This window comes from Corvus kubaryi, unplaced genomic scaffold (genome assembly GCF_017639235.1).
Source record: "Corvus kubaryi isolate FWS band 111438036 unplaced genomic scaffold, C.kubaryi_AGA036_p1.0 37256, whole genome shotgun sequence".
Taxonomy (NCBI): Eukaryota; Metazoa; Chordata; class Aves; order Passeriformes; family Corvidae; genus Corvus; species Corvus kubaryi.
Window position 1 is genome coordinate 3,659,211 of NW_024581076.1, and position 17,277 is coordinate 3,676,487.

The 17,277-nt window shown below is 39.2% G+C and overlaps 2 protein-coding genes across 8 annotated transcripts in view; one reads left to right on the plus strand and one right to left on the minus strand.

Moving 5' to 3' along the window:
* DCUN1D5 (defective in cullin neddylation 1 domain containing 5) overlaps positions 1-390 on the minus strand; it is a 13,641-nt gene extending 13,251 nt beyond the window's left edge. For 2 of the 3 annotated variants that reach the window (XM_042023796.1, XM_042023795.1), the window contains exon 1: positions 1-384. In XM_042023796.1, coding sequence (XP_041879730.1) covers positions 1-3 — 3 coding nt within the window. In that variant the 5' untranslated portion in view covers positions 4-384. The other variant, XM_042023800.1, reaches the window with a different exon arrangement.
* Positions 391-1,131: 741 nt separating this feature from the next.
* Positions 1,132-17,277, plus strand: part of DYNC2H1 (dynein cytoplasmic 2 heavy chain 1) — a 155,446-nt gene continuing 139,300 nt past the window's right edge. For 3 of the 5 annotated variants that reach the window (XM_042023793.1, XM_042023794.1, XM_042023792.1), the window contains exons 1-19: positions 1,132-1,668; positions 4,036-4,206; positions 4,715-4,850; positions 5,167-5,285; positions 5,844-5,988; positions 6,759-6,991; positions 7,230-7,364; positions 7,458-7,571; positions 7,753-7,864; positions 8,013-8,137; positions 9,231-9,406; positions 10,771-10,966; positions 11,508-11,603; positions 12,068-12,220; positions 12,331-12,429; positions 14,603-14,742; positions 14,842-15,070; positions 15,526-15,653; positions 16,912-17,027. In XM_042023793.1, coding sequence (XP_041879727.1) covers positions 1,468-1,668; positions 4,036-4,206; positions 4,715-4,850; positions 5,167-5,285; positions 5,844-5,988; positions 6,759-6,991; positions 7,230-7,364; positions 7,458-7,571; positions 7,753-7,864; positions 8,013-8,137; positions 9,231-9,406; positions 10,771-10,966; positions 11,508-11,603; positions 12,068-12,220; positions 12,331-12,429; positions 14,603-14,742; positions 14,842-15,070; positions 15,526-15,653; positions 16,912-17,027 — 2,824 coding nt within the window. In that variant the 5' untranslated portion in view covers positions 1,132-1,467. The remainder of the gene's footprint in view (positions 1,669-4,035; positions 4,207-4,714; positions 4,851-5,166; positions 5,286-5,843; positions 5,989-6,758; positions 6,992-7,229; positions 7,365-7,457; positions 7,572-7,752; positions 7,865-8,012; positions 8,138-9,230; positions 9,407-10,770; positions 10,967-11,507; positions 11,604-12,067; positions 12,221-12,330; positions 12,430-14,602; positions 14,743-14,841; positions 15,071-15,525; positions 15,654-16,911; positions 17,028-17,277) is intronic. The other 2 variants (XM_042023790.1, XM_042023791.1) reach the window with 1 other exon arrangement.

The window sequence follows — 17,277 nt, forward strand, 5'->3', positions numbered from 1 at the left end:
CATTTCTTGAGGCCGGTGTCGTCCGCCGCTGCCGCCCCCGAGGACTTCCTCTTCTTCTTCACCGGCATCGTCCTGCCTCGGGGCGGGGCCGCCCCGATGTCGGGGCCCGCAGCCGAGGCCCCCCCGGGCTGGCTTCCCCTGGCCGCCGCCGCCTCCCGAGACCGGCGTTGAGGAGACGAGAGGAGACGAGAGGAGACCCCGTTCCGCCCTGCTCCTGCTGCTCCTCCCCAGCCCCACCGGGCGCTGCCGCCCCCCGCTCGCCGCGGGCAGACGCCGCCGCCGCCGCCACCCCGTTCCCAGAAGCGGGCGTCGCGTCGGGGGCGGGAGCGAGCGCGGGCGGTATCGGCTGCGGAGGGAACGGCGAGAACGACCCGGACACAGACGGAGCCGGGCAGGAAGTGGTAGCGCCGCCGGGGCGGGGCCGCACCGGGCCCGCCCCCGGGAGGGCGGGGCTGCCGCGCGCGTTTCCCGGCCGGAGGGGGAGCCGCGCGGGGCCGCGTGCTCTGGCGGAGGTCGGGGTGCTGGTTAGAGCTCGGCGTTCGCAGCGAAATAAACGGGGAAACGCCAGCCCTTCCAGTCCCTTCGAACCCGCGAGGTCGCAGCCCGCACCGTGGGGGGGGGAGCTGCCGGTCGTCTCCTGTCAGCGCTGGAAGCGGGCGTGGGGCTGGGGCAGCCGCCTGCCGAGAGGCGCGAGCGGTGGCCGAGTTCAGCGGCAACTGCTGGGCGGGACGGGATGCGCTGTGTCCCTTTACAAACGCTCTGGAGAAGCGGCCGGGAGCGCTGAGCGGGGCGCGCATCGCTACGCCCGCACTGGCCCGCGAAACCACGGGCAGCCACGAGCCCGTGCTCCCGGTGGGCGGTCTGAGCACTCGCCCAGCGCTCCCCGGGGCCGGGCCCGCAGTCCTTCTGCGCCTTGCTGTACTGGGCACCACGGCCTCCTTAGCAGAAACGATCCCTAGCGGGGCAGGGGTAAGGGAAACACCCCAAGTAGTGCGGCGGCCGTGACACCGTGACGCAGCTGGTGGCAGGAGAGATGCTTCGGTGAACCCAGGGGAAGCCTGGCAACGGTTCGGACCAGCTAAGCCGCGTGTGACTGCCGGGCGCTGCTGCCGCGCCGGGAAGAGCGCAGCGCCTTCTCCGCGCGGCCCCGCCCATCGGGCCCACCCCGTTCCGCCCCGTCCCGCTGATAGCCTAGCGCGTCAATCGCCGCCTCCTTCCCCGTCTTGCCCGGCGCCGCCCGGACTTAGCCCGCCTGCGCGCCAGGGCCGCCATCTCCGGTCACCATAGTGACGGGTCCCGGCGACGCTGCGACGGCTCCGGGCCTCTCCCCCTGTGCCTCGGAGCAAGCCGCCGTCCTTCCCGCCGTGAGCCCCTTGGGTCTTCTCCTGCCAGCGCCTGCATGTGCTCCCGTGGGGTTCTGGATCCGCCCCCGCCTTGATCCTGCCTGGCGGGGTGCGTGCCGCCACCATGGCCGGGGAGGGAGACAGGAGGAAGCGCTTTATTTCAGCCACGGCTGCCAACTACTTCGGGCTGGACCCGGCGGGCGGTGCCGCTGCCCTGGCCGCGGAGCTGCATTCCCGTCTGGAGCTGAGCCGCTTCCTCGACGACGGCAATGAGTTCCTGCTCGTGGTGCAGCGCTCGGGGGCGCAGCTCAGCGCCTCCAACAAGGTACCGTAGTGTCCGGCGCCTGCGGGTGCCGCGCGTCTGCCGCGTCCCGGCGTGCGAGCGGGGATGCAGAGCCCGGAGTCAGCCCGGGCTTAGTGGTCGTAAAGACTGGTGTCAGATTTGGGAGACATCTCCCTCCTGCGAGTATTTGTGCCGGTCTCTGTGTCTGCTGCAAGGTACTGGCAGCTGCCGTGGTTTAACCCCAACCGGCAGGTAAGTACACTCACCGTCCCCTGCCGTGGGGAGAAGAATTAGAAAGAAAAGAACGCCGCTGGTTGAGATAAGAACAGCTTAATAACTGAAACGAAATAAAATATAATAATAGAAACTATTAATATACTAATAATAGTGTTAATAATTGCAATGAAAAGGGGCGAGAGAGATGAACAAAACCCAGGAGGAGCAAGTGATGCACAATGCAGTTGTTCACCACCCCACTGACTGATGCCCAGCCTGCCCCCAGCAGCGATCGGTGCCTCCCGGCCAACTCCCTCCAGTTTATACACTGAGCATGATGCTCTGTGGTATGGAATATCCCTCTGGCCAGTTCAGGTCAGCTGTCCTGGCCATGCTCCCTCCCAGCTTCTTGTGCCCCTCCTCACTGGCAGATCACGAAGCATGGCAAAGTCCTTGATTTTGGGTAATTACTGCTCAGCGACAACCAACACATCAGTGTGATATTAACATTATTCTCATACTAAACTGCAAATATGGCACTGTACCTGCTATTAAGAAGAAAATTAGCTCTATCCTTGCTGTTACAAGAACACTGTCCCCAGAGTCTGTGAAGGCCTTATCATCAGCTGCTGATACATTTGTTGGTGGATTGTGCCCATGTTGGTGCAGTTTTAGCTGTATATTGTCTCTATGTGAACATAAGGCGGCCTGGGGCATGGAGTTGGATGTATGATTTCTTCCTGGGCATGGCTGCATGCAAGTGATGGGAAGGATTGCATGGGCAATGTCCGTGCAGGGAATGGGACCCAATGTGTGGCACATTGGCTGATATTTGACAAATCCTAGGTGGGCGTTTGTCCAAAGCATGCATTTTCCAAACTGATGTGTCCAGCTGCGAGCAAATCTAAGGATCTTTGTGTGAAATGTCCTGCCTTGAGTCTTGTGTTCAGCAATTGACTCATGGGATTGATACCGTGGGGTGTGAAGTGTCACCATGTAAGGAGGGCATGGTGTGGTGCCAGCCACACAGCCTGTGCAGGCAAAGTGTGGGTCTTAACATGGGACATGTCATTCTGCAGTGAGATCAGGGACATGGTGTCTGTTATGTCAGTGGCTTTGCACACAAAGATGTATCTAAGGAGTCCTCGATGTGAAATTTGGACCAGTAACTTGCATAACTCCTTGGTTAATCTTCTGTGAAGTCTAGCGCATGCTATGTTCAGGCAAGAGTGAACATTTATGTACCAGTTTTTGGGGGTGCTGTTGAGCCACTGTCTAAATTACAAAGCAGCTTTCAGCAGCTGTGGAAGATCAGATGCATATTGGTGCTGTACACTGTACTTGTTGTTTCAGTGAAGCTATGTCTGTAGGTGTTGGGCTACAGAGTTGATAAGAAAGTAGAACTGATACTGTCCAATACAACTGAAAGCTCTTCTTACTACCCTTTGTTTCTTTTAACAGAAAAATAGTACACAGATGTTTACAATTGCACAGAATCTGGGATTTCACTTAGCATTATCTTTTTGCTATTAATTTATCAAATGTTTAATATATTTTCCTGTTCTGTGAATTCTCCTCAGCCACAAATAGTTTCAGTAATTACTTTATGGCAATTTTTGGAACTTTACCCATAAGTTGGGTTGTGGATGGAACATTAGTCATATTACAATTTATGGTTTTACTGATGAAGGAGCATGCCTTTCTCTGTCCTTGAGAAATTTATGAATAGAGTTATGTATGTAGAAACTCAGGAGAACAATACAGAATACTTAGACTATAGAAAAATTTTCCCAAAGGTATGTAGTATAAAAAGACAAAAAAAATAGGTTTCATGCTTAGTTTTCTCTAGGTACAAGAGAGAGCTTCTGTTTTGTCTAGAGAAAGCGATAAGTAGAGTTTTCAAAATATAGTAAGAAATTAAGGTATTTACAGACATTATATGCTGTAGAAGGCTTTATGTATTTGGTGTTGGAAGTCAGGTTCCTATGGACTCAGAAATGAGTATAATAAAACTTTTAATTTTCTCTGCAAATCAGATACTGCCACAATTTTATCAGAACCCAGAGGGAGTAATATGGTATTTTATATTTTTTTCTTGATGCCAATTGTTTGTGTAAATGGTGTATTTAATTTAGTAAAATATGCAGTCAGTAACAGCTTTCTAAACAAATCCTGTCTTCTTGATTATTACAGATTGAAGCTACCGATTCAAAGAATAACGTGTTGGTGTTCTTTAAGCTGAGACCTGATGTAATTACTGAGGATAATCTTCACAGTAATATTCTTGTGTCATCTATGCTAGATTCACCAATCAACACCCTTTATCAAGCTGTACGACAGGTTTTTGCACCAGTATTACTGAAGGTGAGCAATATGCCAGTTTAAATGTTCTGTAGCTTTATATTGAGACACTGGAATTCAATTGGATGTTACGTAATTCTGAGCTAAATATTTTATGTTATGAAACCAAAGTATTTGGGGAGATTAAACAATGGGTGATAGTTATGATTTCTAAGTTAAAGAAAGTACTTAAGCTCCTATGAGTAAGGATTAGAGGAAGATTCTGGTCATACATATGCCTGACTGTAAATGTGGAATACACTGGCCAGTGATGGTTAATTTGGAAAACAGCTCACACATTTTCAGAGTGCCTTTATAAACCCAACAACTGACTTGTGATTTTGTGATAAAAATGTTTTTTATAGTATTATTTTGAATTGTTAAATGAGAAGGCTCTTCTTTGACTTTATAGACAAAAAATGCTACATTGTCCCACCACGTGGTTTCTACTTAATCTGAATTTTATGTATTTTTTAAGAAAATAATAATTGCTCTGTCATGTGAGTCACAATTTTTGAAATTTTCATTACAGGATGAGAAGTGGAGTAAAGCATTTGATCCCAAACTCCAGAAACTTCTAAGTGAGCTTGAAGCTGGCTTGAGTACTGCTCTCAGAAGACCAGATCCCAGTTACACAGGAGCAAAATTCAATGAAGATGATGTGCGAGGTTTGTTTTGCAGTTATGTCTTTTATAGTTAATTTTGAATTTAGAGTAAATAATTTATTTACAAGTTGAATGTTTAGGCTTCTCAGTGATTGCACAGTGTGAAATATAACTGGTTGTTGTTAGTAGATTGGAAGTACTGACGGTCATGCTGGGAGACCAGAGTTGACTTTTATACTGCATCTAGTCAGGATCAGAAGTTAAAGGATATTTACATAATCATATAGTAAAAATTTGCTTTAGAAAGTATGTTCTGACTGAACATATTTTATAAACATTCATTTATTTTATATATAAATATTTTCTATTTTATTTGCAGCTATACTTACACCAACAGATGAATTTCAGTTCTGGAGAGAATGTTCTCGTCATGGAAGTAAAGGGTGTAGTAAAGAGAGAGCTTCATATTTTAGAGACCTATTTGAGGACATTGCAAAAGTATGTTTTATTTTGTGTGATCAGTGATACATTTCTGGATTTAGTAAAAAACACTCTTCTATGAAATATATGTCAATATGTCAGTATATGTATACTCTTTCCAGATATATGAATATATAAAGATTTAGTTACTTTTTTCTTAGGCAAAATTTTACTTTAAGTTACATTCATGTGATTTGTAGTGACAGTGGTGCATGGGAATGCCGACATTTAATTGGGAGCGGGTTTGGTCATTGAATACTAGGAGCTGCTGTAGAAATGCAACTATATTCTACAGTTTGTGAACTGGAGATTGATTCACGAGATGAAAAGGACACTATTAATGCTCTCATGCAAAATTTTCGGCACCCACAAAGCACTTTCTTGAGTAGTACTTCAGATATCAATGAATACGTCACGTGAATAAACTTACAGAAATGCTTGTTTTTTTGAGAGTATTATGACATATTCTGTTGTGCAGTAAACCTCAGGAAACTATACCACTTGTCAGCTTCAGAAAAGTAAATGTTTCTACAGTACTATCTGCAAAGTAAACGTATTAAGGATTTTTTTTTCTAGGATTATTACAACTTGGATACTCTCTCGTTATTTGAAGCTGTAGATTTGGTGGAGACTACCAAGGATACCGTTGATGGTGTGTGGAGACAAACAGAACATGATCCTTATCCACAGTCTCGCATGCATAATCTCTTGGATGTGATAGGTAAACTGTTATGCAGTCTTTATTAAATGAATATTTGAGAAAAGTAAAATGATTCCTTGAGCAGAGACCTTCTTCCTTGTAAAGGCACCAATAACAGCCCACAGCATGAAGGTGCTTGCTTCTTGTAATTATGATCCATGAATATTATTTGCCTTCCAGTATGCAATAATTCAGCCAGTTCTGGTAGATGCCTTCACACATGATTGGAAAGGTGATAGATAGTTAGAAGATGGAGTTGGATACCTTTCAGCCTGTGGGCTGGATTTGTCATACTTGCTTTGACTCCCTGTCATTCTTTCAGAGGAGAAAATTTATTTGCATGAACCCCTATTAAAGGTCGGTTCAGTCTGTATGGAGGTGAGAGCAGGATGTGCAGAGAGGTTCTTCTCTCATTCTCGACAGCAGCCCCACATTTGGGGACGGGCATAGGACAGTGAGTTTGTGTGCTGCTGCCAGCTGTGTGTATGCATGAGAGGAAGAGTTGTGGGGAGCAGCCAGATACTGCCATTGCTGCTGATAAAGACAGGTGCTTGTGTGTGGAATCCAGAATCCAAATCCATCAGCTTCACATGTTGGACCAACCTCTGTTTACCTTGGAGATATTCAAGAGATTTATTGAATCTGAAACAAAATAATCAGTTACTGCTGCATTTGTGTGGTTTGAAATCAAGACACTACACTGTTTTTTAAAAAAATGTGATTGGAATGTGGTGTAGCCTTTAAAGGAATTACTTTAAACAAACATAACATCTTGGTTTTTTGTCTTCTAGGTGGCTCACTAGGTAGATTTGTTCAGAGAAAATTAGCAGCTTTGAATTTGTGGGAGGATACTTTTCACAGTGTTAAAGAAAATATACAAGCTGGCATCTTGATTTGTGAGCAGTGGGTGTCAGCTTGTGAATACCTAACTGGACAACTGTGGCAACCTTATACTGTACATCCATGGAAAAATGAGAAATATTTCCCTGAATCGATAGCCAAACTTGGCAAACGTCTTGATGAGGTAGAGATTTGAATTATACACGTTAGTTTCATTAGACGCAGAATTAAACAGCATTGCTTTAATTTACAAAAGGGAATTGAAATACTTTCATAGTCTTTTCAGAGTCAGATAGTGTTCCATAATCTGTTTGTCTGAGCCTTTCAAAAGTTTCTTGTAAAAAGGAGAGAGATGGGTACTTGCAAATATAAGTTTTATGTAAAAATGCATTTGATATAGCAAATACTTTTTTCCCTTATAGGTGCTAGCTGTTAGAACACTGCATGAAAAACTTACGTTCTTTTTGCCAGCTGGAGAACAAAATTCTTTACATCTTTCTCATGTGTTTGAACCCTTTGCTGGCCTAAATCCTGTCCACTATAATCCTTACACAGAGGTATAATGCTTATTTTTGATTTATTCACATTCTTTCTGTGTCTTTTTGCAATGTATATAGTCCTAAACTAACATACGAACTCATTATCTCTAGCCATTGTGGAAAGCAGCAGTCTCTCAGTATGAAAGAATTATTGCACCAGCGCAACAAAAAATAGCAAGCAGATTGAAGAAATTTATTTCAGAAATTCAGGACAGTCCACAGCAGGTATGAGTAATTCTGTAGTCTGAAAACTTTCCTGAAGATCAAGTTATTTAATGCCTAAGTAGTCAGTTTAGGGGACAAGAGTAAGTACTTAGGGCCGAAGACAGCACTACTGGGTGGTGTCAGCCTATGTTTAATTTTTTTAATGAGAAAGTGATAACATTTTTAAATCTTAATATTCCAGCTTCTTCAAATATTTCAGAAGCATAAGGAACTGATAAAGCACCCAAATATAAGCAAAGAATTGCTTTTTGAAAGGGAAACATTGCTAGCAGCACTTCAAGATTATGTCAAAGGTATTTAATTGCATTCGTTTTTTGTGAATGCTAGGATCTTTTTTTACTTCTAGAAGTATGTCAGTTTTCCTGGTATATTTTTATAACTACAGTAATGATCTAAGGTTCTATTAAATATCTGGTCTGATGCATCTTTTGCATGTGTTAGACTATGAGTCAGACTTTGAAACTCGATGCCATGGTGTTCCTGGTGATGTTACTGGACCATTGTCAGGCAAGAACCTTTCTGAAGTTGTCAATAATATTGTATGGGTACAGCAGCTGGAACTGAAGGTACGAGATTCTGTTACTGTTTACACACAATTTATCACACAAGAATATAAAACATGGTATTTGACATTTCTGTGGGAGATTCCACACAGAAAAATTGTGGGCTTCCCAGTAGTTATGTAATCAAGGTTCCTTATCAGTGGTGCTGCTTGCTAAGTTTATTATTTTAGCAGACCCAGAATGCAGTCTTTTTGTAGTAAACTGAACTTTTTTCATTAAAAAAAAAAAAAGACCAAAGTTTGGACAGGAGGTGTTTTTGTTAAATTTTGCCCTCCAATTTGCATTTTAAAATTGTATTTAAGATTCACAGACAGCCAGATTCTGAATTCTCACCTGTTATTACTAACCTTTGTAGTGTCCTCTTGTAGTCAAAGAGATTTCTTGGTAGTACACTTCAAGCTTGTGCCTGACACGGAATTTACAGTAGTAAAAGCAAATGTACAACAATTCTGTTTTAATTTATCTTGTTTTTATAAGTTTGTGTTCACACTTTAGTAGGAAAATTTGGACATTTTTTGGAAAACATTGACCAGTGAAAACCGAAATGTTTTTTTGAACATAAGTACCCTCTGCAATAACTATAGATTTGAATGAGAATAGAAGTTACTTATCCCAGAATAATGATTAGCCCTGTTCTGCTGATGGGTGTCAGGTGTATGTCTGCTTTAGGCTGTACTAAATTTTTTAACTGCTCTCAAATCTCCACTGATTGTATTGACTAGGGTTTTAATTTGTCCACATGTAGATGTGAAATTCCATTTCAAATACATTTGAGTGTTGTTATGGACCTTACAGATACAACAGAAGACTCATGGGAGATCTGTACCTTTCCAGAGAGTTAATTAAAGACCAAGTGGGATATCCTGGGGTATATTAGTAGTGGTGGATGCCATTGGTGGACAGCTTATTCAGACACAATTTACTGTACAGAGAATTCAAACGTCTGGGACACAGTTCAGAATTCACTTTTTTTTTTCCTAATCAGCTTTTGAATCCCACTTGGATGTTTTGTAATATTGATCCTTATTGCTGTGATTTTTCTTTTCTGATCGAATACTGAGAAGTTAATCTTCTTTTCTTTGTTATTGTGTTTAAGGTGGATGATTCTATCAAGCTGGCAAAGGCTCTTCTGTCTGACTTACCTGGATTTCAAACTTTTCATCAAAACGCAGATTGTTTCCTGGAACAGTTAAAAGTATATGAGCAAGAACAATTTGATGATTGGTCTAGGAATATCCAGTCAGAATTATCAAATCCCAAGTCAGGACTTTGGTAAATACACTCTTTTTAAAATAATGTTTATTAAATAATGAAATCTGTAGTGGGATGTAATTCATTAAAACTTGACAAAGGAAATAAAAAAAAATTACAGGATTAAGAATGAGTGGAGAGACAAATTAGAACAATTTATTATACTTTCATCATCCTGCCAGTCTTGCTTGGTAAGTTGAAGTATACAGAACTGTATTATTAATAACTAATTAATAGCTAATATTGCAGATTAATAACTAATCTTGCAGTTTCTGTTAGCACCTGGAATGAAGGACGTTTGATTTTCTTGTTGTTTTTACTTGTTACCCATTGTAATCCTTGGAGTGATAATGTATAGAAACCAGATGATATGGGAGTATAGCTGTGATATATAGATGACACATGCAGAGTAAAAAATTGTTATTCACAAGAAATTCTGCAGTCTACATAAGGCAGATGAAAGAAGGGTAAGCATATCAATTTAAATTTTATTAATTTTGTTTCCCAAAATAATAAAATTTCTTTGTGGGATATTAAAATACATTTTAACTATTTTTTGGTTTAGTTGATTGGCTACATAGCTTCTGTCTTCAACTCTGAGTGTTGCAGAATTCCTCTGAAAAGAATTTGTCTGCAGTTACAGAGGCTACAGGAGTTGATACTTAAGTGAAAACCTTTAATGAAAATACTCAAATATATAACAGCCATCTAATTTATTAGCACCATATTGTTATTGTGAGATCTTAAAAGATGTGATGTGGTTAATTAAAAGAACAGAAGTAGCTCCATACAGAGGGGAATGCAATGGATATGGGAAGTAGAAAAGAGATGAGAAAAAAAAAAAGAAAAAAATGAGTAAGGCTGAATTGTTTTTGAAAGGATGGTGGTAGAAGCATTGCTAAAGTAGAAAAAAAAAATTGGAGTAAAGTCTGAAGATAGGCTGATGTTCTTATTAGCATCTGGTTGAATATACCAAAATGCTCCATTGATGCAAGTTCTGGTTCTTAGATTGGTTGCCTCATTATTTTCTTCCCCTTTGCAGCGCTGAAGACTGGGGCTGGGAAAGTGCCTGCTTGAGAGAATATGATGGATACAGTGTAATTTAGAAATACTGTCTAGCTGTGAGTTACATGCTAGCTATTGTCACAAACCAGAAAAAACTTTGTAAGCAAAAATGATAGGCGTTGTTAATTCTGTCTTATCTTCATTGGCTTTGAATAAAAGCAAAGGTTACTAGAATAATTTATGAGTAAATTAAAATGTTAGCAACCATAGAAAAAATAGAATGACATCAAGCTGTTTAGGATAGTTTGTTGTATTATGGTAAAATGCACCTAAGGATAAATATCAAATTATAGTCAGTAATATGATTGATTTTGGTTCAGTATCCAAGCTAATAGCCCTGTGATGGAGTTGGATCCCATTTCTGGAACATTAAGCATACTTTACTCAGATCGTTTGGTGACTCTGCTAAGAGAAGTACGTCAGCTGTCAGCACTTGGGTTTGCTATACCAGCAAAAATACAGCATGTTGCAAACACTGCCCAAAAGTTCTGCAAGCAGGCAGTCATCCTCAAGCAGGTATATGCCATAATAACTTCCTGTTCTGACTTCCCATCTTTAGTTTGTAGAACTTTTCTACAGTGCTGTCTTTTCTGTCTGTGTGGTTAAGCTTTTCACTGTGCTTGTCTGCATGAAAGTGACTTCTTTCTTGAGCAAGTTAGCTAAGTCCATAAAAGAAAAAAAAGTAAAGATATGCTTTATGGTTTCAGAATGTGTCTTCTTTTAAAATACAGTATTAAAGCCACATGAAGTTACTGTAAAAAATAAGTAATTGATCACCAAGTTTTAGTCCCAGTTTTTTATAATTATGACTAAAGGGAGTTGTCATAAAATGGAGCAACTTGTCCTCGCCATTGCTAATTTTCAACTGAAAATATATTAGTAAGAATTTTACTGGGGTTTTTGGGGGTGGGTGGTATATTTTTTTGGTTACACTCAATGCCACTCAATTCAATTTCACATGAGGTGTCAATGATATTTGAGATACCCCTACAGCTAAGGCAAAGATGAAGTAAGACTTTTATTTGTTCTAGTCAATTTAAGCTCTCCTTTTTTACAGGTGGCACACTTCTATAATTCTATTGATCAACAAATGATTGGGAGTCAGAAGCCAATGATGTTACAATCTGCTCTAGCATTTGAACAGATAATTAAGGTGAAGGAATTCCTCTCTCTTTGTCTTTTTAATTTCAGTGGTGTCTGTGCATATTCTGGGTCACTTTTTCTACGTTTATTGCATTGTAATTGAAAAAATTATTTCTTGATAAACAGGTGAAGTTGATTAGCAGTTATTAATGTCACATTTTTGGTGTTGATCTGTGCAGAACAAAGGTGTCCTCTAATCTTCAGATGTCTGCTTGTGTTTGTGGAGCAGAAGTCTCAACATCAGTTGATCTATTTCAAACTCTGTTAGGAGTCTGTCATTATTCCTTCTCCACTGCACTGATGTAGCTATAATGCTATGCCCCTCTATGTCTGTGATTTACCAGATTATTTTGTCTCTAGTGCAGCTAGGGAAAGGGAGGAATAAAACCATCTTTCTCATATTATCACTTCCTCTATGCTAGCTGGTAGACTGTTTTTGTCATTAAATCTTACAAAGTTTGTGTGTTTTTAAAGCATTCAAAATCTGGTCCTGGAGGAAAAGCTCAAATAACATGGGATAATCCCAGAGAACTAGAGGCTTATATCCAAAAACTCCAAGCTGCTGCTGAACGGCTTTCCACTGAAAATAGAAAACTAAGGAAGTGGCACACAAACTTCATTCAAAAGGTATATTTTCCAGATGAAATTGAAATCATGTTTATTATGGCATACCTTAACCTTTTTTTGATTTACATGATAATGAGTATGTTTATTATCCCTTAAAATTCTTTTAACAGGTCATATCGCTTATGAATATTGATCTACTTCGGCAGCAGCAGCGTTGGAAAGAGGGACTTCAGGAGCTCAGAAGTGGTTTTGCCAGCCTTGAGTCACAGGCAGGGTTTGATTTTTGTGCTGCAAACTGTGAACATTTGACTTTTCAACAGTAATCAAGAATTAAGACTCAAACATAGCATGATTTAATTAATTTTGATTAAGGAGTTATTGGCTGTCTTAGGAAAACATCTGTGTCCTAGTTAATGCCAGATGTGAGGTAAAATCTCAGATGAGGAGGATGGAGGTAATTTTTTTGTCATACTAGTAATGGGGGAAGAACTTTTGGTCAATAACAGGTGTTAGATGAGGAAATGGGAAAACCTTGGATGATGTAGATCAGTTGTGTCTGAGCCATTAATGCAAGGTAAAATGAAGAAATTGGTAAAGATAGCGAGTGATCCCCACACAGAATAGAACAAATGTATAAAATTTAGAATTAAAATGCATTTCTGCCTGAAATAATGAGAAAAACATTTTTTTTTTTTGTTCACTTATCAACTGACAACTTTTAGGGTAGAATCATAGAATCATTAAGGTTGGAAAAGACCCTTAATATCATTGAGTAAAATGTCAAAGATTTTGATTAAGAATATCGTATTATCAAAGCGAGCTATTTTGAGTTATCATTCAAGTCAGTGTAATTTTTCCTATCACCTTCAGTAATCAAAGGACTCTATTCTTAGATGGACATGTTGTTCTTATCCTTTGTAATGCAAATGCAGATTACTTCTGTTGGTATTTGCCAGTCAAATAAATACAGTAACTTTACAGTATTTTACTTGTAATTTTGTTTCCAGTCTCTCAAGATAATACGAAAAATAAGTATATTGATTCTGGCTTTTAATTTCTTTTGAAGTTTAATTTGCAGATTTTTATCTTAAAGTCAGTATAGTTTATGAAAATAATCTAAATTTGCTTTAGGATCTGCTTGAAAATTATTTTGGTATTGCACAATATTTTTAGATGGAAAATTACCTGAACTGTATTAAGTCGCTCTTTAAAAATCTTAGAGTAGAAGTGATAAAACAACCAAATGTATATTTTTTTCACATTCCAAAAATTATAAGATGGTGTAGTCTTACTGCTGTCATCATCAAGATTTTATGTATTTCTTTAAAAACTCCATTTATAATTGTCTTAAGGCTTAATTAAGACAATTTCACGTTTTCTTAATCTCTAGAATCTTTCTCTTGGAAGAGCTCCTGTGGGCAGCTTTGAATTGTAGGGCAGACCTTAAGTGTGTAGCTTCCTGCAGCAACCCTGGACTGCCTCCAAAGCCCTGTCTGAAAATCTCCAATTAAACAAGAGAACCTTTTAGGCTGGAAGAAATTTCTGATTTATTTTCTAGCTTCTGTTGTACTTTTGCAAATTTCTGCATGACTTGCAAATGACTGTTTAGCTCAGTTAGAGCATGGTGTAATAATGCCAGGGTAATGGGTTTGATCCCTGTAGGGACAATTCACTTAAGAATTGGACTTGCTGATCTTTGTGAGTCCCTTCCAACCCCAAATCTGTGATTTACAGAACTTGAGTGTATGATAAGGCTTTACGTGTTTTTATAGTGCAGTGTAGCAGATTCCAATGAAAATTGGAATTCATTGAGGTAAAATCTTACGTTAATTTATTAGTTAGCATTTATCTGTGGAAACACACAAGAATTTTTATAAATACTATTTAAAAGGCAGCTTACATATTACAAGAAAATAGAAGGTGTGATACAGGTTTAAATCTCTCATTTGGCCAGCTCTTTATGTTATTTCCAGCAGAGTCCTACTCATTTTAGAGTAACCTTGAAGAACGTTCTGGTAAACCAATGGGTGATGAACCTCAGTGAAGTGCTGATGCTGATCTGCCATAGAGACTGTTTGATTTGGATATTTTTTTTATTCCTATATTAATTTGAAATAAATGCAATAAATCCAATAAATACAATAACTGGTCACATAATCAAAAGCTCATATCTTGTGTTAGAAGGGACCCACAAGCACCATCAAATCCAAGTCACTGCTCATCACAGGACTACCTAAAACTAAACAATGTGACTTAGGTATGTTGTCGAGATGGACCTTAACCTCTGACTGGCTTGGTGCTGTGACAAAGTCTATTCCAGCTTTGTGATCACTGAATTTTACTAAGATCCTGGTCTTCAGATTTTATACCATGTGCAGTTTTGTCTTAAAATTACGGTTTGGGGAATAAAATAAAAGAAAAATAAACATTGTTAAATTTTAGGGTTTCAAATCGAGTGATATGAAAGCTTGGAGACAACACTGGAATCATCAACTTTACAAAGCTCTGGAGCATCAGTATCAAATGGGCTTAGAAGCACTCAATGAGAATTTACCAGAGATAATTATTGATCTAACATTCAAGTAAGATTTTTTTCTTTTTTTTTTTGGCCTTAAAAGAAAATATTCAGGTGCAGATTACATTAAAGTATTAGTTTTTCTGTTATTTGTTTCACTTTTTAGGCAAGGCCGGTTGCAATTCAGGCCTCCTTTTGAAGAAGTACGAGCTAGATATTACAGAGAAATGAAGAGATTCATCTCCATTCCAAATCAGTTTAGGGGAGTAAGTGAAGCAGAAGATGAGTCTATATTCACTGTTATGACCGAAAGAAATGCAAATGGGTTTCTGACTGCTTTCAGTAAAGCAGAGGATTTGTTCAGAAGGCTGACAGATGTTTCTAATCAATTCAAGGTATTTTCAATATTGGACTGACTCATGCCTTTTTTCCCTTAGATTTGTATCATTTTATGCTTTGGACATTCTAGAAGTAGCTGAGCAGTGACATTTGTGTATTGTTGTCTGTTTCTTCAAGGCAGATAAGCAAAAGCTTAGCAAGTCCATCCATGTTAAGCCAACCGCTTAAGCACATGCCTGACTTGAACTATCTATAGTTCCTTTTGAAAGCTCTGTATAATAGCTGACTTTTCAGTCTTCATGTTTTGATTCTCCTTAAATGTGTGAATCTGTCAAACCATTTTTACCTCCTGATTTTTCCACTAAGAAAATCTACAGATAATTGAAGGAGAACAAAGGTTAAAGAGAATGTAACTTGAAAATATTATGAAAATATTTTAATGTTATTGTGAAACGGTTTTTTAATCTGGAAACTATTTCTTTCCCATGAAATAAAAAATAATGTTGGAAAGGAATGGATCGTAATTGGCCAAGTAGATATGGAACCTTTGGTGAAGACACATCTTTCTAGCAAACAGGATTGGGAAAGAAACTTCAAGGCATTAAAAGTGAGAGGGAAAGAAGCAGAACGTCTTCCAAGGTATAGTGTAATTCTGTTCTCTTGTTTGAATAATCTATTCTATCAGGTATTTTAAAGGTAATAGTAAAATAGAGATTTTCTTTTTATATGAAGATATAGATGGAATTTCAAGTGTTTTTAAAATGTTGACTTACTTCTTAAATGTTTAGATATTAATTTTTCATTTTTATTTTTAGATACTTGCTCTCTTTTATCTGTGCCACCTTCTCTGAAAACTTTTAATTACTTCCTGTGATCTAATGGGAAACTTCTTCAAAATTCAGGGCTGATTTTGAAATACTACAAAACATAATATTTTAACAAATCTTTTAGCTAAGTCCTGTACATGTGAAATATATATGGCAGTTAAGAACAGACATTGTAAATATTTGTCATGAAATAATTCCTGTATTGAAACATTTGATTACCTCTTATAGTTTAAAATATGCTAATGTAGGCTTTTATTCTTACATATATTCACATGAATTTATTGTACTATATGGTTAGAGCTCTCAAGTAAAACTGGTAGGAATCACGTTCAGAACAAGGAAAAAGACGTGGGATTTCATGCTGGAGAATGGACTGGTAGAACTTGCCGGCTAGTGATACTCTGAGTAGTAAAGATTTCCATGAGTTCATGGACAGACTGAAATGAATAGAAGAGAAACTGGCTGATGTGCCTTACAGCCAGAAACAACATGTTGCTAAAAAATCCATGAGTTGAAAATATTGGTGTTGAGGGAGAATACTCAGGAAGATCTCAAATAAGGTAGACCGTTTTCTTAGTGTTCTTTAGGCAACTACTTATGGTCACTGATATGTTACGTATGGGGCCTTGAAATGACTCTCTTTGGCTTTTCTTCTGTTCTTATTACTATTGAAGGTTCAGTTAGTAAACTCCTATGGAAATTAGAGAATTAAAGGCATGAGTATACAAACAATGAAAGTATTTTTCTTTTGAGTATGGTAATAGCCTTTCAGAATTTTATGGCACTGGTTATATAAAATCTAGCCATTTTCCACCTATTTGGAGAAGCAGAGCATTGGACCTCAGTCCTCATAAAACTGAAAGTATATATGCATAATTGTTATAAATATTTCAATACTATGCGTAGTTTTCCCAGTAAGCTATGACTTTTATTTGTAGAATTATAAAGGAAATTTTTCATTAAGCTACAAAGGGTAAACTACAGATGTTCATAGATCTCAGAGATACTGACATAAAAGTATGCTACTGAATGACTGAATGTTTGCTGTCTTTTAATCTCTTTTTTTGAAGCACGATCAGAATAGATTGTTTAACTGTTAATTGCAACCCTGTGAAAACTGTAATTGATGATTTCATCCAGAAGTTGTACGACATTCTGGTTGTTTCTTTGAGAAAATCTATTCAAGGTAAATAACTTCAATGAATAGTATTTTGTTTGTTTCTGTTGTACTTGGGCACATTTGTGTTAATGTAAATACTCTTTTAAAGAAACATTGTGCTTTCGGGCACAGTGAACTGCAGAAATCACAATGCAGAGAAAGTAATCTGTTACAGCTGTGTATTCCACAATATTACTTTTTCACTACAGATGTAACCTAGGACCCTTTGATGTCCATTGTGTATCTTTCCTGTTCTCTTGTTTTTGCCACTTCTGTT